Source organism: Bubalus kerabau, chromosome 10 (assembly GCF_029407905.1).
Source record: "Bubalus kerabau isolate K-KA32 ecotype Philippines breed swamp buffalo chromosome 10, PCC_UOA_SB_1v2, whole genome shotgun sequence".
Classification (NCBI taxonomy): Eukaryota; Metazoa; Chordata; class Mammalia; order Artiodactyla; family Bovidae; genus Bubalus; species Bubalus kerabau.
The window spans coordinates 30,320,532-30,344,539 of NC_073633.1; the positions used below are offsets into that span (position 1 = coordinate 30,320,532).

At 39.4% G+C, this 24,008-nt stretch overlaps 2 protein-coding genes across 2 annotated transcripts; one reads left to right on the forward strand and one right to left on the reverse strand.

Annotated features, from left to right (window-relative positions):
* Positions 1–6,970: 6,970 nt before the first annotated feature.
* On the reverse strand, positions 6,971–10,746 carry LOC129622052 (histone H2B 1/2-like). Its single transcript, XM_055538973.1, has 2 exons — positions 10,668–10,746; positions 6,971–7,209 (listed from the first exon to the last, which is right to left on the reverse strand). The coding sequence occupies exons 1-2, from the start codon at positions 10,744–10,746 to the stop codon at positions 6,971–6,973; spliced, it is 318 nt and encodes a 105-aa protein (XP_055394948.1).
* A 6,938-nt stretch (positions 10,747–17,684) lies between these two features.
* LOC129621098 (olfactory receptor 4E1) lies at positions 17,685–22,405 on the forward strand. Its single transcript, XM_055537120.1, has 2 exons — positions 17,685–18,141; positions 21,440–22,405. Exon 2 carries the CDS (start codon positions 21,458–21,460, stop codon positions 22,403–22,405), a length of 948 nt encoding a protein of 315 aa, XP_055393095.1. The 5' UTR covers positions 17,685–18,141; positions 21,440–21,457.
* Positions 22,406–24,008: the final 1,603 nt, after the last annotated feature.

Here is a 24,008-nt window from a genome sequence, read left to right on the forward strand (position 1 = left end):
ATACTGGAGTGGGTTGCAATTTCCTTCTCCAGAGGATCTTTCCAACCCAGGAATCAAACCCAGGTCTCCTGCATTGCAGGCAGATTCTTTACTGACTGAACTCTGAGTGAAGTCCTCTATTCTGCATATCACTGACAAATAATCTTCCTGAAAGAAGATCATGTTCCAGTCTGTTTAGTAAAATAAACCATAATCTTTTTAAATAATTTTATTTAGTTTTGTCTGTGCTGGGCCTTTGGTACAGCTCGAGCTCTTCTCTAGGTGCAGTGAGCAGGGACTACTCTCTCGTTGCGGTGCAAGGGCTTCTCATTAGGGTGAGATTCTTGTTGCAGAGTACCTGCTCTAGGGTGCATGGGCTTCAGTTGTTGGGGCTCCCAGGCTCAGTAATTATGGCTTGCGGGCTCTAGAGAACAGGCTCAATACTTGCGGCCCATGGGCTTAGTTGCTCCACAGCATACGGGATCCTCCCTGACCAGGGACTGAACCCATGTTTCCTGCATTGGCAGGTGGATTCTTAACTACTGAGCCACCAGGGAAGCCCCCCAAACTATAATCTTGATGTCACTGCTCTGCTTAATTACCCATGTGATGTTAAGTGCAGGGGTTCTAATTATACTTTTTGCTCAAATCTCTATTTGATGACTCCAAAATAACTTGTTTAAATTTGTCTAATTCATGGAAAGGGAAATTACAAAAGTGCACAGGAAAATGTGGGGGAGTGATGGTTATAATTAATTTGTGATGATGGCTTCATAGATGCCCACGTATGTCAGTATTCATCAAATTGCATATGTTAAATATGTTTAGTTTATTGTATGAAGGTTATACCTCAATAAGGCAGTTGTGAAAAATAAAAAAGGCTTTCTGAAATAGCCATTATGAGGTCGTTTGTGACCTTCACAGGACTGGGTTCTAGAGAGAGTAGTGTAAGGCGAGTATGGAGAAAAGAGAGTGATCTGGGCAGTCAGGGAAGAAAAGGAAATTTATTAAAGCTAAAATGAGCTGGTGACTGGCCCTCAAGAAGAACCAGTGCCCTCCCTTTCTGACAGGGTCCTTCTTATATCCAACCAGTGGAAAATTCTCTGAGAGGGTGGTTAATTTTTAGCCTGCAGCTGGAATCCGGTGGTTGAGTAGCCTTGAGAAAGCAGGCGCCAGAGGAAAAACAGAATATCGCTTGGGCAATGTGATCAGTCTCAAGGGTCACTGTGACTTCATTCTTTGTTTGCAAGGTCAACATAATGAGCCATTTTAACCATGAGCCCCTACATAGGCCCTATCAAGTAGGTCTGTGGACTGAAGATTTATGTCTTCCCAAAACTCATACTCTGAAATCTTAAACCCAATATGACGGTGTTTGGAGGTAGAGTCTTTGGGAAGTAATTAGAGTTAGACTAGGTCATGAGGGTGGTGCCCTCATGATAAGAGGAATGCTCTTATAAAAAGTTGAGAAAACACAGGATTTCTCTGTCGTCTATCCACCGTCTGAAAATATGATGAGAAAATGATCATCTGAAAACCAGGTAGTGGGCTCTCACCAGACATAAATCCACCAGCATCTCAGTCTTGGACTTCTAAAAATGTGAGAAATAAATGTTTCATGTTTAAGTCATCTAGTCTATTTTTTATAGCAGACAAAACAGATTAACAGATATAGAAACCCAACTGCAAGAAGAGTGAGTGCATAGCTAGTACTGGAAGCAAATAATTTGTTAATGAAGTAAAGAAAAAATAGGATAAGAGCTCAGTCAGGCAACAGAACCACAGTTAGAAATTGTTTAATTATAGGAAAGATCTAAGCATGTTTACAGGCTGAGGGGATTGACTCAGTGGGAATAAAATTGAAGGTGTCAGTGAGGAGGTAGTTAATGATGTAGTACAGTCCCAAGGGAGAATGGAAGATCCCACAAAAACTCAGCATCTCCCTCACACAAATAATTGGGAGACAACCCCAGAAATATAAGATACAGATATATCCCCACAAGTCTCCTTAGCAACTTTGAAATCTACTTGGATTTGCCCAGGTGTCTTTAAGACCTATTCTACCTCTGGGATGTTTTCCAAAAATGACTCCAATTTTCAGAAACTTCAGTTTAACACACGATCTTACTAAACTCTTTGAACATAGACTGCTTTTGGGTGATAAAACCCAGTCAAATTTCTCAGCTCTAAACCCAGCTTAGCTAACTTCAGCCACCTTGCTGTACATTTGAAGCAAAGGGTTTTCCACACATTGTTCTCTGAGTTCTTTTCATAGTATCTATTACAGCACAGAATTATTTTCCACTCTCTTTTCTGCCTTACCCAGGATACAATAGGTATCTTAGGGGACATTCTAGTTTTCATGAGAAAAATTCCACATACTATATGTCCATAAATTGAATTCCCCAGAAAATGGAGTTCTGTTCCCCAACGTCCTTTGGATTTCTGGTATCAAAGCATGGATGATGGAACTGAAGCTGCAGGAGATTCAAACTTTCTCCATTTCCTGAAGCATCATCATCAAGGAGCACCATAGAGCTTGAAAAATTTCAGGTCTGCACACCACTGAAGGAAGAGAAATGAAGGAAGAGAAATAAAGGAATGATTAGCCTATGACTTTCATACAAAAGAATGTTCATGAGTTGAAAGGCAGCCAAATAGAATGTGAAAATTTTAGCATATTTAAGTCTGCATTCAGCATCTCGTCTTCATAAAAACATACAATATTAGAGCTGGATAATAACTTCAGTTCAGTTCAGTCACTCAGTCTTGTCCGACTCTTTGCAACCCCATGAATCACAGCATGCCAGGCCTCCCTGTCCATCATCAACTCCCGGAATTCACCCAAACTTACCTCCATCGAGTCAGTGATGCCATCCAGCCATCTCATCCTCTGTCGTCCCCTTCTGCTCCTGCCTCCAATCCCTCCCAGCATCAATCTTTTCCAATGAGTCAACTCTTCGCATGAGGTGGCCAAAGTACTGGAGTTTCAGCTTTAGCATCATTCCTTCCAAAGAATACCCAGGGCTGATCTCCTTTGGAATGGACTGGTTGGATCTCCTTGCAGTCCAAGGGACTCTCAAGAGTCTTCTCCAACACCACAGTTCAAAAGCATCAATTCTTCGGTGCTCAGCTTTCTTCACAGTCCAACTCTCACATCCATTCTTGACCACTGGAAAAACCATAGCCTTGACTAGACAGATCTTTGTTGGCAAAGTAATGTCTCTGCTTTTTAATATGCTATCTAGGTTGGTCATAACTTTTCTTCCAAGGAGTAAGCGTCTTTTAATTTCATGGCTGCAATCACCATCTGCAGTGATTTTGGAGCCCAAAAAAATAAAGTCTGACACTGTTTCCACTGTTTCCCCATCTATTTCCCATGAAGTGATGGGACTGGATGCCATGATCTTAGTTTTCTGAATGTTGAGCTTTAAGCCAACTTTTTCACTCTCCTCTTTCACTTTCATCAAGAGGTCTTTTAGTTCCTCTTCACTCTCTGCCATAAGGGTGGTGTCATCTGCATATCTGAGGTTATTGATATTTCTCCCAGCAATCTTGATTCCAGCTTGTGCTTCTTCCAGCCCAGCATTTCTCATGATGTACTCTGCATATAAGTTAAATAAGCAGGATGACAATATCCAGCCTTGACGTACTCCTTTTCCTATTTGGAACCAGTCTGTTGTTCCATGTCCAGTTCTAGCTGTTGCTTCCTGACCTGCATACAAATTTCTCAAGAGACAGGTCAGGTGGTCTGGTATTCCCATCTCTTTCAGAATTTTTCCACAGTTCATTGTGATCCACATAGTCAAAGGCTTTGGCATAGTCAATAAAGCAGAAATAGATGTTTTTCTGGAACTCTCTCCCTTTTTCCATGATCCAGTGGATGTTGGCAATTTGGTCTCTGGTTCCTCTGCCTTTTCTAAAACCAGCTTGAACATCTGGAAGTTCACAGTTCACATATTGCTGAAGCCTGGCTTGGAGAATTTTGAGCATCACTTTACTAGTGTGTGAGATGAGTGCAATTGTGTGGCAGTTTGAGCATTCTTTGGCATTGCCTTTCTTTGGGATTAGAATGAAAACTGACCTTTTCCAGTCCTGTGGCCACTGCTGAGTTTTCCAAATTTGCTGGCATATTGAGTGCAGCACTTTCACAGCATCATCTTCCAGGCTTTGAAATAGCTCAACTGGAATTCCATCACCTCCACTGACTTCACATTCCAGGATGTCTGGCTCTAGGTCAGTGATCACATCATCGTGATTATCTGGGTCGTGAAGCTCTTTTTTGTACAGTTCTTCTGTGTATTCTTGCCATCTCTTCTTAATATCTTCTGCTTCTGTTAGGTCCATACCATTTCTGTCCTTTATCGAGCCCATCTTTGCATGAAATGTTCCCTTGGTATCTCTAATTTTCTTAGAGTATATTTAATACAACTTTCTGGTTTTATAAACAGAGATACTGAGAGCAAAAAGGTAAAGTCAATCCATCAAAATCACACACGGAGTGAATGGCAGGCTAGAACTCAGATCTCTTGACCATACCAGACTCCAAAACCAGTCACAGTCAGGAGCTCTGTCCTCATCACAACTTTGTTATTTCTAACCTAATTTCAAGAACTCTCACTAAATCCAGTAAGATATTCAGATGAATAAATTAGTGTAACTTTCTCATTACAATCTTCTATGTACTCATCAACATTTCACACAGTAAATTCTGATAAACCCTTCATTTATTGAATATCTACTAAAAACAAGATCTATATTTAATTATAACTAAGTTACCTATTTAAATAACCTAATCAATTTAATTTGAATATATTTGTAATTATGTATACTAACTACTGAAGAAAGCTGAGCACCTAAGAATTGATGATTTTGAACTGTGGTGCTGGAAAAGACTCTTGAGAGTCCCTTGGACTGCAAGGAGATCCAACCAGTCCATCCTAAAGGAGACCAGTCCTGGGTGTTCATTGGAAGGACTGATGCTGAGGCTGAAACTCCAATACTTTGGCCACCTCGTGTGAAGAGTTGACTCATTGGAAAAGACTGTGATGCTGGGAGGGATTGGGGGCAGGAGGAGAAGGGGACGACAGAGGATGAGATGGCTGGATGGCATCACCGACTCGATGGACATGAGTCTGGGTGAATACCAGGAGTTGGTGATGGACACAGAGGCCTGGCTAGCTGCGATTCATGGGGTCGCAAAGAGTCAGACACGACTGAGTGACTGAACTGAACTGATACTAACTACACATATAGTTTTATTAATGCATTTATTTTCATATCTGGAATAGGAAATGGCAACCCACCCTAGTATTCTTGCCTGAGAAATCCCATGGATAGAGGAGCCTGTCAGACACCACTTAGCAACTAAACAACAAGAAGATTTTCACATCAGTCCTATGAAGTATATATTACTATTTTCAATTTCCAGCAGGAAAAATGAAGATTAGAAAAGTTCTGCAAATTTCCAAGATCACTCAGTTAGTAATAGGCAGAATCACGATTTGAAACCAGCTCTTTGTGGTATCAGCTTCTATGCTCTTGCCTCTTCCACACTGCCATTTTCTCCCATATACGCAGCATTATCATTCTTATCTGTAAGTACATGACTTATATTGGAATTAATATTTGTATCAACAAATCCTGTATATGTTTGTCAGTGTCCAGGTGGTAAAACTAATGAAAGAAATTTTTTTAGTTGCTAATGAGTTTGTTTTCAAATCAGTTTGATAATCTGTCTTAGGATAGGAACATGGGAGGGGGTTGGCAGTTCTAGGGAATAGACTAGAATATATACCTTAATTTGCTTCTGTTTCCATGGCTGCTGCAGATAAGCCCTACATAAGTGTTTTTAAAACTATAGATGCTAATTAAAATATATATTATATGTATATATTCAATAGTGTATATAATTTTCAGAGTGATGTCTTTGAGAGTGATGACCACCCCGGGACATTGGTGGTCTCTATTAATAGTGTATTAGTTGTTTAGATACCTCCTGGATGAGGATCAAAAGCATACAGCACAATTGTTATTGCTTATTTGTTAACACTCCTCACTTTATTTACATTTTTATGTGCAATTATATCTCTATAAATAGAGTAATTGCCACATTAACAAGAAAGTGAATGTCTAGCAACCAAACTCATCTAACACCCAGAGAGCAGCTCCATCACATTATTTTCTCCTAATTCTGGTTCTCATCTGTCTTATTCTGGAGGGAGGCAGATCCTTTCATCATGGGAAACCAACTAGAAGTGATGATTCCACAGAGACACAAGGCTTTTTATTTACACTAAAAAGGGAGAGAAAAAGATCCCTCCTCAGGTTCATGGGCTCACTTTGTCCATGGGTGATAAAAATTCCAAACTGAACCAGTTCCTTCATATTCAAGTCCATCCTAAAGGAAATCAACCCTGAATATTCACTGGAAGGACTGATGCTGAAGCTGAAGCTCCAGTACTTTGACCACCTGATGCAAAGAACTGACTCATTGGAAAAGACCCTGATGCTGGGAAAGATTGAAGGCAGGGGAAGAAGGGGTCAACCGAGGAAGAGATGGTTGGATGGCATCATCAACTCAATGGACATGAGTTTGAGCAAACTCCGAGAGATAGTGAAGGACAGGGAAGCCTGTCGTCCATGGTGTTGCAAAGAGTTGGACTCAGCTGAGCGACTGAACAAATCAGGGAAAGGAAGGGATGCAGAGACAAGGGAGGAGCAGTCAAGAAACAATAGCACAGCCTTGGGGACAGGGTCCTGGTTTCCTCTCAAGGGATATACAGAACAGTGTCTTTGAGCTCTTCCACTAGCACCACCTGGGAATTCCCTGCAGAACTAAGTGAAAGTGAAGTCGCTCAGTCGTGTCCGACTCTTCACGACCCCATGGACTACAGCCCACCAGGCCCTCCATCCATGGGATTTTCCAGGCAAGAGTACTGGAGTGGGGAGCCATTGCCTTCTCCGTTAACAGCAGCTAGGCATATTATGTTTACTTGGAGCTGGTATACTTGGTGACAGCCTTAGTGCCCTCAGACATGGAGTGCTTGGCCAGCTCCCCAGGTAGCAGCAAGCGCACGGCGGTGTGGATCTCCCTGGATGTGATAGTCGAGCGCTTGTTGTAATGTGCCAGGCATGATGCCTCGCCAGCGATGCGCTCGAAAATGTCCTTGACGAAGGAGTTCATGATTCCCATGGCCTTGGACGAGATGCCGGTGTCCGGAGGCAGAACTAAAACCCCCAGCAAATAGAAGACTTGATGAAGCTCTCTTCATTCCAGAGAAAATCACAGTTTGCCCATCATCACATTTCCAGATGATCTCTGGACTGAAGGAATCCAGACCCTGCACACACCCTGATCCTGATCAGCAAACTCCGCCTTTCCCCCCAACCCCACCCCCAACTATAGGACTCCTCACAGGTCTCCTGCAACCCCAGGTTGGGACACAGTTTTGAGGGCACTAGCCTATTGTGGCCCCCTTTGCCTGGCAAAGCAATAAAGCTATCCTTTTCTACTTCACCCAAAACTCTTGTCCCTGAGATTCAATAATATAATGGTTTTCAGAGGTCGAATTTTAGGCTACAAAACCTAGAGCAAGTTTCTCTACAAAGTGAACATGTGCTTTTGAAACTGGTCATAGTTTTGTGTCACAGAGCCTATTCCCACCGGTGTTGGGGGGGAAGGAAACAGAGATACATCTAAGCATGCTTGCATTGTTTTTGAAGTCCAATTTTTGACAACTTAGGTCAGAATATAATCTCTAAAATCTTTATAATTTCTAAAAGCTACAATTTAAAATCATAGGATGTTGTTAAAACTTGAAAGATTCTAATCCATCTCATTTTCTTCGTCATCCTTCTCCTAAGCACTTTACAGAAAACGAAAGCCAGATTTAATCTGATGGATTTTTAGAGTAATATTGGCTGTGTGGCGGTGGTGGAGCTGATAGTGGTATATACGTGAAAGAGAAAGAAGGAGAAGGAGAATAAATGACAGAGAGCTAGACAAACTACACCTATGAATGAGAAGGTCAGCCTGTATATAATTAGTCTGAAATTTGTGAAGCTAATAAAGAATAAATTCTCATTTCTATAACAATGAATGAGATGAATGATTTCACCTCTTCTGTAGAAAAGGCAGTAACATCCTATGTCCCATAAAATAATATGAAGTTCCACTTCTTCATTTATCTGACCTGATGTTTATATCTTATCATCTCACTATCATATACAATCAAGCAAATTCCAATTATATATTAAGTTTTCAAAAACATTCATTAAGATTTGAACACGTGTGAACTAAACTGGAAGAAAAGCAACACAAAATATAACATATTCTATTGTCCATATCATAACATTAAACAACAAAGGTTTTTAAATTCAGCATCAGTATGGATGTAATGGCTGGAGCTCTAGCAGCCATCTTGGGCAACATGGATAAGGTCCACAGATGGTGAATCAGAGTTCTAGATGTGAGACAGGACAGGGGCATGACACTGACAATGACAATAAACACAACTGAAGACACAACATAAACTGCTTAGAACCAACCATGTCCAAGATAATGGATGAATTCTAATTTCTCCACATTGCACCAATACTAGTTATTGTCTGTTTTATTATCGCCATCCCAGTGGGTTTGAAGTGTTATCTTATAGTTTTGATACATCTTTCCCTGATGACTAAACATGATGGGCATCATTTCATGTGCCATTTGTATATCTCTTCTATAGAAATATCTATTCGGATCCTTTGCCCATTTTTAATTAGATTATTTTTCCTTTCATTATTGAGTTCTAAGAGTTCTTTGTATACTCTAGATACAAATCCCATGTCAGATATATGACTTGCAAATATTTCTCCTATTTTGTAGGTTGCCTTTCATTTTATTTTATTGATGGTGTCTTCTGAAACACAAAAACTTTTTAATTTTAAAGAAATCCAATGTATCTATTTTTTTTCTTTCTTTTTGTGTGTGTGTGTGTGTGTATGCTTTTGGTGTCATTTCTAAGAATCCATTGCTAAATCCAAGATCATGAAGATTTACTCCTGTGTTTTCTTCTAAGAGTTTCATAGTTTTAACTTTTCCATTTAGGTTTTTGGTTTATTTTGAGTTAATTTTTGTATATGATATGAGGTGGGGGTCTGACTTCAGTCTTTTGTATATAGATATCTAGTTATCCTAGAATCATTTGTCAAAGAGACTATTGTTTCCCTCACTGAAAGGTCCTGGCACCTTTGCTGAAAATTGGTTGACTATAGATGTATGAGCTTATGTCTGGACTCTCAGTTCTATCCCATTGACCTACATGTTTATTCTTACACCATTAACCCACTGATTTGATTACTCTGACTTTGCAAGAAGAGTTGAAATCTGATAATGTGAGTCTTCCAACTTCATTTTTCTTTTTCAAGATTATTTTGGCTGTTCTGTGTTCCTTACAATTCCACATGAACTTTAGGATTTACTTTTCAATTTCTAGATAGAATTGCATTGAGTTTGTCAACTATTTTGAGTAGTATTGCCATCTTAACAAAAGTCCTCAAATCCATGAACACATGATGTCTTTACATTTATTGAAATTTTTAATTTTGCTCAGCAATGTTTTGTAGTTTTCAGTGTACAAGTCTTGTACTTCCTTGGTTAAATATTTTACTAAACATTTTTATACTATTACACATGAAATTATTTTCTTAATTTCACTTCCCCCTTCTTTTTTTTTCTCATTTTCCTTGTTGTCCTCAGTTGATTTCAGAGAGAAAGTTAATAGGCAGATAAGTCTTTATTCTTCATCTTCCATGTCTAACTTTTCAAAGCTAACATTTGTTGAGAGTTTAATGTTCTTTTTGTTCAGTTGTGTCTGACTCTTTGTGACTCCATGGAGTGCATGCAGCACGCCAGGCTTCCCTGTCCTTCACTATCAACCTAAGTTTGCTCAGATTCATGTTCACTGAGTCAATGATGCTATCTAACCATCTCATCCTCTGATGCCCTCTTCTCCTTTTGCCTTCAATCTTTCCCAGCATGAGAGTCTTTTCCAAAGAGTCAGCATCAATTCACATCAATGGCCCAGAGTATTGGCGTTTCATCATCAATCCTTCCAATAAATATTGTGGGTTGATTTCCTTTAGGATTGACTGATTTGATCTCCTTGCAGTCCAAGGGACTCTCAAAAGTCTTCTTCAGCACCACAATTCAAAGGCATCAATTCTTGGGTGCTCAGCCTTCTTTGAAAGCTTAGTATGTGCTGAGATTTTACATTCGTTAACTATTCATCTTAACTACAAGCCCATGATAGGCATTATTATTACACCCAGTTTGCACATGAGGAAACTAAAGTGGAAAAGCATTAAGTAATATGCTCAAGGTCACACTGAGAGTAAATGGTGGAGTCAGGGCTTGGATCCAGATTTTGATCACATTTGACTCTTATCATGGTGCTAGTTTTTATTTTAACATTTAGCTATAGTCTCCCTCCTATGTCTCCCTTCTGGAGTTAATACTGAATAAATACCCAAGGTAGCAAACCGTAGTACCAAGGGCCAGATTGAGAGTATAGATGTATACTGCGTGTCTAATGTAATGGATTTTAAATGTTTTCTTTCAGTTAACAATGTTTTTTAATTGGGTTATTTTTCAAGCATCTCAAGATTTCCACCTCCTTTTGATCTAGCAGTACTGGACCTACATGCCCACGTAGCAATGGTTAGTTTTTTTAAGTAGTGCCCATTCATTTTAGAAGACACATTCACTCTCTGGTTCACCATAGTCCCTACTCTTGATTCATTTAAATTACCTGCCTGGCCACTGATGCATATGAAGCATCTGAACTTGTAACCCTTTGTCTAATCTCTCCTTAATAGGAGAAACTTCAAAATGTTTTTTACCATTAACTCTGTGAACCTTTGTAGGAAATCACTTTTTACGTTGCCTAATTTCCAACTCCTTCATCATTCTGGTTTCCCCCAGTAGAATTTCAGAATTTGTAAGTAAACTGATGGGGAAACATTCTCCTTTTGGACTGTGAAAGATTAATTTATGACATACAAATTGTATGCTGCTGCTACTGCTGCTGCTAAGTCGCTTCAGTCGTGTCCAACTCTGTGCGACCCCACAGACGGCAGCCCAACAGGCTCCGCTGTCCCTGGGATTCTCCAGGCAAGAATACTGGAGTGGGTTGGCATTTCCTTCTCCAATGCATGAAAGTGAAAAGTGAAAGTGAAGTTGCTCAGTCGTGTCCAACTCTCAGCGACCTCATGGACTGCAGCCCACCAGGCTCCTCCATCCATGGGATTTTCCAGGCAAGAGTACTGGAGTGGGGTGCCATTGAATTGTATAGGATCACATATATTTTCCACTAGAATTACTTGGGAACTTGCTAGACATATACATTCTCAGGCCCCACCTTAGATGTACTGAATCAGAACTCTGTGTTTTAACACGTCCTCCAGTTAATTCAAATGCATGCTAAAATTTGAGATCCACTGTTCTAGACTGCTGTTTAAAAAAAAAAAAAAAAAGCCTAACTAACAAATACATATTTTGAACTCAGTTCCAGCATCAATCCTGACTCCAAACACACATCCTCTTTTTCACTTTGTTTTATTGTCTCCTTGGCCAGCAGTCAGTACTTAATTTGCTAAATAATCACAAATCTTCATCCAGTGTATCCATTATAGAAATACGGAAAAGATTGATATCAAACTAATTATTTGTGGCTTCATGGTTAAAATTTCTAACTTTTTTGAACTATAAGATAGCTTCCAATTCTACAATAATCTCACATGTACCTTATTTTCCAGGATTTTTCAAAGATAACCTCCCCCACCTAAAACGTGTTCCTCTGCAAGCAATAAGATCTATTCTGGGACCTCCTTACAACCTATTCTGGTAGCCTCCTTTTAAGTTAATAATGAGCAACTCCATTTATTTGAAAAATCTTACTTCTATACATAGCGCATGTGCGACGACTTTACACTACTACAGGTTCATATGACTAAACATCACACAACATCAAGTGAATACCTGCAGGTTTATCATCAACAAGTAGCAACTGCATTAACAAAACACCCATTGCTTAGTCTGAACTCTGTATATTTAGCCTTCTGGAAAAAACATCAGAGAAAACTGTCCTGGAGTCTCAGTGAAGAGCTCCTTGTCAGAGACTATTTACTGACACAACAATAAAATCTCAAGGTGTTTATCCTTGGAGTCCTGCTTCCTGAAAAGACATATCAGTTTCTTATGACTCTGGAAATTAATTCTGTTGAGACCTCAAATTGAGGAGTTTTATCAATTTCTCCAGAAACTAATGACTGCAGAAATGAGTGGCTTCTTCCCAAAGCAAGAGAACAGGTACTAATTGCTGAAGTAAAGAAACTTCTACCAAAGAAAACTCAGTTGTATCGATTCTTTGTGACTCCATGGACAGTAGCCCATCAGGCTTCTCTGCCACTCATTATCAGAGAAATGCAAATCAAAACCACAATGAGGTACCATTTCATGCCAGTCAGAATGGCTGCGATCCAAAAGTCTACAAGCAATAAATGCTGGAGAGGGTGTGGAGAAAAGGGAACCCTCTTACACTGTTGGTGGGAATGCAAACTAGTACAGCCACTATGGAGAACAGTGTAGAGATTTCTTAAAAAATTGGAAATAGAACTGCCATACGACCCAGCAATCCCACTGCTGGGCATACACACCAAGGAAACCAGAACTGAAAGAGATACGTGTACCCCAATGTTCATCGCTGTTTATAATAGCCAGGACATGGAAGCAACCTAGATGTCCATCAGCAGACGAATGGATAAGAAAGCTGTGGTACGTATACAATGGAGTATTACTCAGCCATTAGAAAGAATACATTTGAATCAGTTCTAATGAGGTGGATGAAACTGGAGCCTATTATACACAGTGAAGTAAGCCAGAAAGAAAAACACCAATACAGTATACAAATGCATATATATGGAATTTAGAAAGATGGTAACAATAACCCTGTATGAGAGACAGCAAAAGAGACACAGACGTATAGAGCAGTCTTTTGGACTCTGTGGGAGAGGGCGAGCATGGGATGATTTGGGAGAATGGCATTGAAACATGTATATTATCATATGTGAAACAAATCACCAGTCCAGGTTCGATGCATGATACAGGATGCTCAGGGCTGGTGCACGGGGATGACCCAGAGAGATGGTATGGGGAGGGAGGTGGGAGGGGGTTTCAGGATAGGGAACACGTGTAGACCCATGGCGGATTCATGTCGATGTATGACAAAACCAATACAATATAGTAAAGTAAAAAAAATAGTAAATAAAAATATTATTTTATAAGGAACAAAAAAAGAAAATAAATAAATAAAACAAAATCAAACATCAAAAAAAAAAAAAAGAAAACTCAGTTATGTCGATTCTTTGTGACCCCATGGACTGTAGCCCGTCAGGCTCCTCTGTCCATGGGATTTTCCAGGCAAGAACACTTGAGTGGGTTTCCATGCCCTCCTCCAGGGGATCTTCCCACCCAGGGATCGAATCCAGGTTTCCCACTTTGCAGGCGGATTCTTTACCAGCTGAGCCACCAGGGAAGACACCAAAGAAAACAATAACATTAATTTTCTGATTCTTCACCCTTTTTCTTTTCCTTTGCTCTATCACTAATCTTGTTTATTATTGTATTCTAATCCCTTCTATTTCTTGACTAACAGGTTTATCAACATGATCTCTCCTATCTTCATAATGTTGATGGTCTTCTACCACTTAGGGAAAAAACATAATTCTCCTATGTGTCTTTCTCAGACCACAATTATAGGTTCAACTGATTACCAGATTTGTAATCCCTCAGCTAATCTTACTGACAAAAACATAATAGCTGTTCCTTTAAACACTTCAGAAGGTAAATTTCCTTCTACATATCTGCTATCATACTTAAGTCTTTTTTTTCCTTAATATAGTTTATTTATTTTATTTGGTTGCATTGGGTCTTAGTTACAGCATGTGGGATCTAGTTCCCTGACCAGGGATCAAACCCAGGCCCTCTCCATTGGCAGCAGAGAATCTTAGCCATGGACCACCCAAGAAATCCCTCGTACTTAGGTTTTTCTCACATAATTAGTCTCAAGTTTTGGTCTTGTAAAAATTGGATTTTGACAACAGAATCTTCTTCTGGAGTCATTATAATCCTAACCACAAAAGTCAATTGATCAGAAAAGGAAGCTAATATTGGGGCTATCTTTGATGTAATACTCAGTTTGTTCTGAGTATTATAAAACTAAGACCTTCCAGCTTATTTTGCAGGGGTTGTTTAATGCCACTTTTTAAAAAATCTACCTTCCTTAAGATGAACCGAAAATTGTCTCACTCCTGTTGAGTTGAATAATGCTTATCTTCCCAATAGAGTCTCTGTCTTACGGAGTCAATACCATTTATGAAAATACAACTTATGCTTTGGAATCCCAAAAGTCAGTTTCAATTCATTAGCTAGAGTTTTCATGGATAAACACATAACTCAATTTTCTCTTAGCTAGACAAGAAAAACTTTATGCTACAGCAAACTCCTCTTGATAAATCTATATAAATAATAGGTGGTCAAGTAAAACAGTTCATGAGTAAGCTAGATAAAAGCCTCTAGCTCTCTAGAAAAGACCAACTTGTCATTTGGTTAAGTTTCTATTGCCTGAGTTTAATCACCTAAGCTCTTGTCCTCAGGATTTATTACAAGGACTAATAATTGTCTTATTCCTGGCAATTGCTTGTGTTGCCATTAACCAGTGTTGTTGTTGCTGTTTAGCAGTTATAAGTTGTGTCCAACTCTTTTGCAACCCCATGGGCTGTAGCCTGCCAGGATCCTCTGTCCATGGGATTTCCCAGGCAAGAATACTAGAGTCGGTTGCCATTTTCTTCTCCAGGGGATCTTCCCAACCCAGGAATTAAACTCATGTCTCTTATACCTCCTGCACTGCAGATGGATTTTCTACAGCTGACCCAACAGGGGAAACCCATTAATCAGTGTATACTGTTAATATTCTTATATGTTATTGCAAATGCACTGTCATGTTAAAAATTCAACTACGACTGTATGGAAGAAATTAACACAACATTGTAAATCAATTACACTTCAATAAAATTTTTAAACTATTGCCGGCTGATTTAGTGATTTTAGTAGAGAGTCAGTAACTTTTCAGAAGTGACCATGTCACTTTGATCTTTTTAAATGGAGAGAATAGAACGGCAAGTAGGAAAGAGTCAAGGAATACCAAAGAATCAGTGAAGCCAAAGAATAATAAAAAATTATCTCTTCCCTATACCTATGAAAAAATTCTATTTAACTTAATAAGCAACTCTTAAAATTGAGATATAATTAACACATAACATTATATTAGTTTCAGGAATACAATTAATGATTTAATGTCTTTATATGATTCAAAATGATCATCACAATAACATCCATCACCATACATAGGTACAATATTTTGTGTGTGTGAGGAGAACTTTTAAGATCTACTCTCTGCAACTACAGTCACCATGCTATGCTTTGTATCCCCATAAATTATTTATTTTACAGCTGGAAGTTCATACTTTTCAATCCCCTTCACCCCATTTTGCCCACTCTCCACTCCCTGCCTATGGCAACTGCCAATCTATTCTCTGTTTCTCTGAGATCATTTTTTTGTTTTTTTGGTTTGGGGGGTTTTGTTTGGTTGGATGATTGGTTGAGTTTCTTTTTATTCAGATTCAACATATAAGTGAACAAGCAACACTTTTAAGTACGCATCTTCTAGAGGTGGTAAGATAAAAGTTATTGCTCCTTTATAAATGAATCCACATGAAGGAAGAGACTAAATACTGGATTCAACAGCAGATTGCCTGTGTTCCAGCCCTGGTTCAGGGGCTTACCTGACGTGTGAACTCTGTGAAAATCACTTGACATCAAGTCCAATTTTTCTATAGTGCTCTCTTCCTTACAGGGGTGCTGTGAAGACCAAATAAACAATAACCATGAAGGAGTTTTTCAAACGCTGAAGTGCAGTTCAAGTTTAAACAATTGCTTTCATTTATTCTGTGAAGGAAATAGGGACACACAATTTTGGAGCATAAGGGATTTTCAGGGATGGAAAGCCTGAGTGGAATAATCTATGTGGCTGCCTGTGTACAGTCAGAGGGTAGTAGCAGGCCAGGGGAGAGGGTTACAAGAGGAATAGAAATTATAAAGATTTTGAAGATTAATTTTTCAACCTTGCATTTTACCAATAACTGATAATAGTAACTGGCCTACAATCAATTGAACATCATTTTCTATATTGCTCTTGGTGTATTATGCCTGTGATAAAGTATCTCAATTCCAAATGTTCAGAAGATTAGCGTGGTCTGCATCTCTCTCTTCCTCATGTATACACTGATTGCCAAAGTGACAATACAAGTCCTGTGTTAGCCAAGAAGCATTATCTGTAAGTTCTGAAAGCACTGGGTTTTTCAATATAGTCAAGTCTGGCCTCTGATTAGTGGTAATGAATCCAACAAGAAAACTGGGGAAAAGGAACCCAAGCCACAAGACCGAATTCTCAGTCACTTCTAATCCTTTTCCTCTTTTACCATCTTCTCTTCCACATGGAGGGTCAGCTAAATGCTTGCTCCTAACTCCATACCCTTTATTTTGGACATCCTAATCACAAAACTCTTCAATCTTGAAATTCAAAGTATAACCTTCATCCCTCCCCTTTGGATTCTTCTTTTACTACTGTGTAATACATGTATTACACATGTATCTAAGCAGAGAAAGCAAAATGGGAATTAGAACAAGAGACTCTAAATTTTCTTTATCTAAAGTAATGAATACGTGATGCGGGGGGTGGGGAATTGGCTAATTAGTGGTGGCTTTTGTGTTTGTTTCTTTGAATTATATGTCATATAATTATATTAATGTAGATAACACTTTGTAAAGATTTTAAGAGCTCTGAAAATAAGTTACCATTTTATTCATATTTAATGGATGAGAAAAGGAGGCCTCCAGGTTAAATAACTTACCCAAATTTACACTTAGAATGTTGTAATCTGTATTCAAGCAATCTCACTCTAGAATTCCAACACTTGACCTCTCTGCAGAGAACTGATTAAGTTTTTAACTCCATTGCCCATTCCTCAGCTGTATGTTTTTTATGGATTAAAAAAAACAGGAAAGCCCCTAACCTAATACTTAGCACATAGTATCCATCCATCACCTCTCAGTCATGTTCGACTCTTTGCAATCCCATGGACTGTAGTCCTTCAAGCTCCTCTATCCGTGGGATTTCCCAGGCAAGACTATTGCAGTGGGTTGGCATTTCCTCCTCCAGGGGGTCTTCCCTACCCAAGAATTGAAGCCATATCTCCTATATCTCCTGCATAGCAGGCGAATTCTTCACCACTTGAGCCATCCGGGAGCACACAGTAAGTAATCGCTAAAATAATAGTTCATTTAATCACATGTTAACACGTCCTAAAGATTTAGGTGTTAGTCCTGCTTTCTCATTAAATGCCCTTAGTGATGACTGCAAAGCCCATAACTTCAGTCCCCACAGAGTTAACTTTTTCTAACTGGTGACTAGGGGAAGCTGATGTCATTGCTTAAGAGTTCCCATGAAGCCTACATAAGTCAGGTAGAACACCACCAACACTGCAGCTGCCCTTCGCAGCTGCTTGCTATCTCTACAGATTTCCCTTCAGTACTTGAAGGTAGAATAACCCACCTAAAACTAGCAAGACAAACTTTCTACCTAGAGAGTGTGCTGTGAAGAACACAAGTTGCTTCAGTTACACTGGTTCTGAACAGTTAGGTCGAGTTTTGTGTAGACATGTCCTGGTAAACTAGTAGGCCTGCAAAAGAGGTTGGAGTGGCTTTCCATCCTTTCTGCTCATCACTACAGCCTGACAAAGTACAAACAAGATATCATGCTTATACCACATAGTCAACTGACTGAAAACCAATTCCAGAAAATCTTAGAGCAGAGCTGTGTTCTCTACACATTGAAAAGCATGATAATAACGTAGGTACAAAGGTCTGATTTTGCAGAAATGCTGAAGTACCTCTGGTAAAATATCACCAAATATATCTACTGTGACTTATTGCCAAAAACTGTGAATAAGAACCAAGGGAACTTCAAGGGCTCTGATCTTCCTTGTAAAAAAGTCAAGGTAAGTGGGGCTATTTGATTAGTCGAACTTAAAAATAAATTTCTATTTCTACTGGAAAATAATACTCTCTTTTTTTGGCAACTGTTTTATTAAGTCAGATGGAATTGCATGTACATTCAGAGGCACAGCACTTGAATATTTATGTGAAAATTCACAACTGATAAATCATTCCACAGTTGACTTGGCAGTTCAGGAGGACTGCGCACAGTATTGTTCAATCTTTTAAAACCCATGCCTCCTTTTTAAAAAAATTTCTAATGATTATTTTTTAATTTATTTATTTTTATTTGAATGGTAATTGCTTTACAACACTGTTTGTTTCTGCTATACATCAACATGAATCAGCTGTAGGTCTATATATTTCCCCTCTCTCTTGAACCTCCCTCTCACCTCCCAATCCATCCCACCCCTCTAGGTCGTCACAAAGTACCAGAAAAATTAAGAGTATTAAGAAAATACTCTTAATATTGAAAATACAAGACTAACAATTCAGTTCTTTTTGGAGGTGCTGAGAACGTCAGAAACAAGCCAAGGTGAGTTTTATAGACTTTTTCATTTTTTATGTCTCTGCTTTTAATTGTTTTTTCCTGTTTTCCTGAAATGTATGCAATAGGCACTAGATTTTTGATGTGTGAATCATACTTTTGATATAAGCTAATAACAAATTCCTACTATGATTGAACACATCCGTTTCTCAAAACATTTTTTCCTGTGGCTCCACAGAAATAGGAAAAAAAAAAAACGATGGCAATGGGAAAAGTTTAGTTAAAAATGAATATCCATATCATCTGGTGAGGGAACAGTCTTTATTTCAAACCTAGTTCTCAGACTGCACATTCTTCTCTATCTGTGCTGGTAAAATTTTTCTTATTGATTTTAAAATAAACCCCTGGCTCCAGTCTTGGCTAGTTCTTCAGCTTTCAATTTTGCAATTATCCTTTTAGAATGTAATAAATTGTAAAGATAACATATAAATCATCAAACATTTAAAATAGTTTTCTGGAGGAAAAACTTTAAGTGGACACTCTAAGAAAAAGTTTTAAATAGTAAAATCAATCCATAGCTATTAAGATGTAACTGTAAATATTAATTCAAGCACTAGATACTGTGTAATGATGACTGAAAGACTTCTCTGCCCTCCAAAATACCATCCTTGTGACAGATCTGCTTTGCTAGTTCCTTGATTTGACACTGCCATTAGTCTTTCCTCTGATACAGACAACAAAAAAAGGCATTGTCTGCAGCAGAGCATCATAATGAGGCATAGGAAATATTTGAGAAGAAAGGGCAATGGAGTAGAAGAGAAATGTTTCCTCTATTCTCTTTTCATAAGCAGTGTGAAGTGATTCATTTGACTGACAGAAAGCCTGATCTTGAGGACAAAATAAAGAACCTGTAGTCATCAAGGAAGAAAGCAGGATAGGATGAGATAATCATGCGTGCTCAGTGGTGTCCAACTCTTTGCCACCCCATGGACTGTAGCCAGGCTTCTCTGTCCATGGGATTTCCCAGCAAGAATACTAGAGTGGGTTGCCATTTCCTCCTCCAGGGGATCTTTCTGCTCTGGGATTGAATTAGTGTCTCCTATGTCTCCTGCATTGACAGGCAGATACTTTACCACTGCACCACCCGGGATAGGATAATAGTACCTGAGGAACCAGGAGAACAGCTTACTTGGGTGGGCCATCCCTGAAAGGCTACACTTCCAGGCAGTGGCACATGAGAGGCAAGCCTGAGAAAAGAGGCTTCCCACAGATGCCCACCCAACCTGCCCCATGAACCTAGGAGAGTAAAAGAGAGGTTGTCACTGAGACATACTGTACTTTATACCACCATTATGTCAATTACCACAAAAATTCAGATCAGAGAGATAGTAAAGAAAGCCTGGACCAAAAGTCAGGAGGCCCAAGCTCTAGACCCAGTTATTACTGCAGTTTTTTATAAACTTGGGCCAGTTGCTTTACCTCTCTGTGTTTTGTTTTATCTATTTATTAAAAAAAAAAAAAAAAAAAGATTAGGTAAACTCTCAGATCCCATTAAGAACTGAGACCTTGTGACTCTATATAATATATACATTTCTTTTTTTAATATTTGTTTATTAATTTAAGACCACCAGGTCTTAGTTGCAGCATGTGGGACCTAATTCTCTGACAGGAATCGAACCTGGGCCCCCTGCAGTGGGAATGTGGAGTCTTAGCCACTGGACCACCAGGAAAGTCCCAATATATACATTTTTTACTAAATTAGTGATGCTTGGGTCAAAAGTAGGCTAATCTTTTTTAAAAGCAACTACTGTTGATTTACCATGGTCCAGTAAGTCAGATAAGAGAGTTGGAATTTAAAAGAACTGAGGATAATCTAGCCAAAACAGTGATGCTGTTAGGCCTGGACTTTGACCTCCAGATTAAGAATGAGCAAGTCTGTCCGCAACTCAGAGGTGGAGAAGAAGCAAGCCTCCCTGCACCCTCTCTAGATTTTCCAAGTTTTCCTGGTTCTATCCAGCCTCCTCTAAAGTATTGTTCAAAGAACATCTCAGCCACATTGCCAGCAGCTTGGTGAAAATCTTCTGCCTTCTGAAATCTAGATCACTGAAATTACAGTCTCAGGGTATGATGGCAGAGCAAACAAGGAAGTAAGGGTGTGGGTTAGTGAACATGTGGTCAACAGGACAATAAAGAAAACTATGTTCGAGGTCAGAATTTGTATAACCCTGGAAAAATTACTTATTGAGGTTAAGAAGAACCTTCATTTCTTCTCCTATAAAACTGTAACCTAAAGCTAAACACTGATATTTTATACAATAAGGGAGAAATAAGTTATTTGATTTCTCCCTACCTGATGAGAAGAACTGACTCATTTGAAAAGACCCTGATGCTGGGAAAGACTGAGGGCAGGAGGAGAAGGGGACGACAGAGGATGAGATGGTTGGATGCCATCACCGACACAATGGACATGGGTTTGGGTGGACTTCGGGAGTTGGTGATAGACAGGGAGGCCTGGCATGCTGCGGTCATGGAGTCGCAGAGTCGGACACGACTGGTGACTGAACTGAACTGAACTGTCAAAGATTGTCTTACATCTTAGTGAATCAATTTTTTCTAAAATTGATTTTGCTCCAAAAGTGTGTGTTTAGCAACTACTATGTGTCCAGCATAATTTAAGATGCTGAATGGGGATTTTAAAATGAGATACGTCACTAGAAATTATAGATGGAGAGAAGTCATAAACACAGAAGAACCTAAATGGCCAAATGATTGATGCAGATATTAAGTGGTTTTTTATTTCTAATTTTTGACAGGAGTGTCCAACAGTGAGAATGGAAGAGGCTGTTCTACTCAATCAAACAACTGTAGTGACATATTTTCGGCTCAGAGGTTTATCTATCAATCAGAATGTGCAGATGGCTGCATTTGCCATGTTCCTTGTTTTCTATGTCCTGACACTGATTGGAAACATCCTCATCGTCATAACTATTATCGATGACCATCATCTCCATACCCCCATGTATTTCTTTCTCAGCAACCTATCCTTTATCGATGTGTGCCACTCCACCGTCACTGTCCCCAAGATGCTGATAGACACCTGGTCAGAGGAGAAGCTCATCTCCTTTGATGCCTGTGTAACTCAGATGTTCTTCCTGCACCTCTTCGCCTGCACAGAGATCTTTCTCCTCACTGTCATGGCTTATGATCGGTATGTGGCTATTTGCAAGCCCCTGCAGTACATGACAGTGATGAGCTGGAAAGTGTGTGTGCTGCTGGTTGTGGCCCTCTGGACAGGGGGTACCATCCACTCCATAGCGCTGACCTCGCTCACCATCAAGCTGCCCTACTGTGATCCTGATGAGATAGACAACTTCTTCTGTGATGTGCCTCAGGTGATCAAACTGGCCTGCACTGATACCCACATCATTGAGATGCTCATCGTCTCCAACAGTGGGCTGATCTCCGTGGTCTGTTTTGTGGTCCTTGTGGTGTCCTACGCAGTCATCCTGGTGAGTCTGAGGCAGCAAATCTCAGAAGGCCGGCGGAAGGCCCTGTCCACCTGTGCAGCCCACCTCACTGTGGTCACACTCTTTCTGGGACACTGCATCTTCATCTATTCCCGTCCATCCACCAGCCTCCCAGAGGACAAGGTGGTGTCTGTGTTTTTCACCGCTGTCACACCCCTGCTGAACCCTATCATCTACACCCTTCGGAATGAAGACATGAAAAATGCCTTGAACAAGTTAATGGGGAGGGTGAAGGGAAGAGAAAAAAAATGAAAATGTCTAAGCCCTTATGGTGCTTGGAGTTCCAATTAAAGAAATGCCTAGCAAAGATATGTTACAAGCCACATTTATCAAACTATATGACTTGTGAAACTATATTCCAGTCCAATATCTGACAATCATAGCAATTACTACGATTTTTAAATCTTCCACAGGCTGGAAATTGTTCTAGGCATTGTGCAATTACTTAATTCTTACAACAACCCTGTGAGGTATGTATAAGCTTGTTTACACATGAAGAAGCCAAAGCTCAAAAAAGCAAACGGCGTGCCCAAGGTCACCCAGCTAGGAAATGATGAAGGTAGGATGTTAAGCCAAATGTATCAACACAAACATGTTATTTTCCTTACATCATGGTTCCTATCCCTGCTTTTGTGTTAGGCTGATAACCAAAGTCTAAACAAATGTTCAGATTTCTGGGCAGCACTTGCCAACATCATTCACTCATACACTTGCCTCAATAGCTTTGCAAACACTTGTAAAGCAGACAAAGTAACTTTGCAAATAACTTCAGTAATGCAGAAGGAAGACTTTGAACCACTGAAGTTGATATCCTCAAGTGTTCAGGAAAAACTCTTCCATTAAGACAATACAATGGGGATATCTTATTATCCATTCATCTGACAAATATTTACCGAGCATCTATTATGTGCTGAGTACTAGGTTAGTAATCATAAATAAAATACATAGTCCTCCTTTTATGCTGTTTAGAGTTTAGTGAAAATAGAAGACAAAAATATGTGGGAAGAGAATTTGGGGAAGAATGGATACATGCATATGTATTGCTGAGTCCCTTAGTGTTCAACTGAAACTATCACAACATTGTCTGTTAATCAGCTATACTCCAATACAAAATAAAAAGGTTTTTAAAAAAAGAAAACAAAATATAAGCAAATTTCAATTACAGATCATGACAAATGCCATGAAATACAATGATGTTAGAGAGTTATGGAAGAGACTGTCTCTAGATTGCTTGGTTAAGAAGGGCCTCTCTGAGGAAATGCCATTTACACTAAAATCTGGAAGATGAAAAAAGAGCCAACCACAAGAAAAGAAAGGTGATGAACTCTCTAGGCAGAGGAAATGGCAGATGTAAAGATCGATGTTTAGAAAGAACTTGGCCTGTTCCAAGAAATAAAAGACCAATGTGGACACCACCCTATGGCAGAAAGTGAAGAGGAACTAAAAAGCCTCTTGATGAAAGTAAAAGTGGAGAGTGAAAAAGTTGGCTTCAAGCTCAACATTCAGAAAACTAACATCATGGCATCTGGTCCCATAACTTCATGGGAAATAGATGGGGAAACAGTGGAAATAGTGTCAGACTTTATCTTTTGGGGCTTCAAAATCACTGCGGATGGTGACTGCAGCCATGAAATTAAAAGACGCTTACTCCTTGGAAGGAGAGTTGTGACCAACCTGGATAGCATGTTCAAAAGCAGAGACATTACTTTGCCAACAAAAATCTGTCTAGTCAAGGCTATGGTTTTTCCTGTGGTCATGTATGGATGTGAGAGTTGGACTGAGAAGAGAGCTGAGCACCAAAGAATTGATGCTTTTGAACTGTGGTGTTGGAGAAGACTCTTGAGAGTCCCTTAGA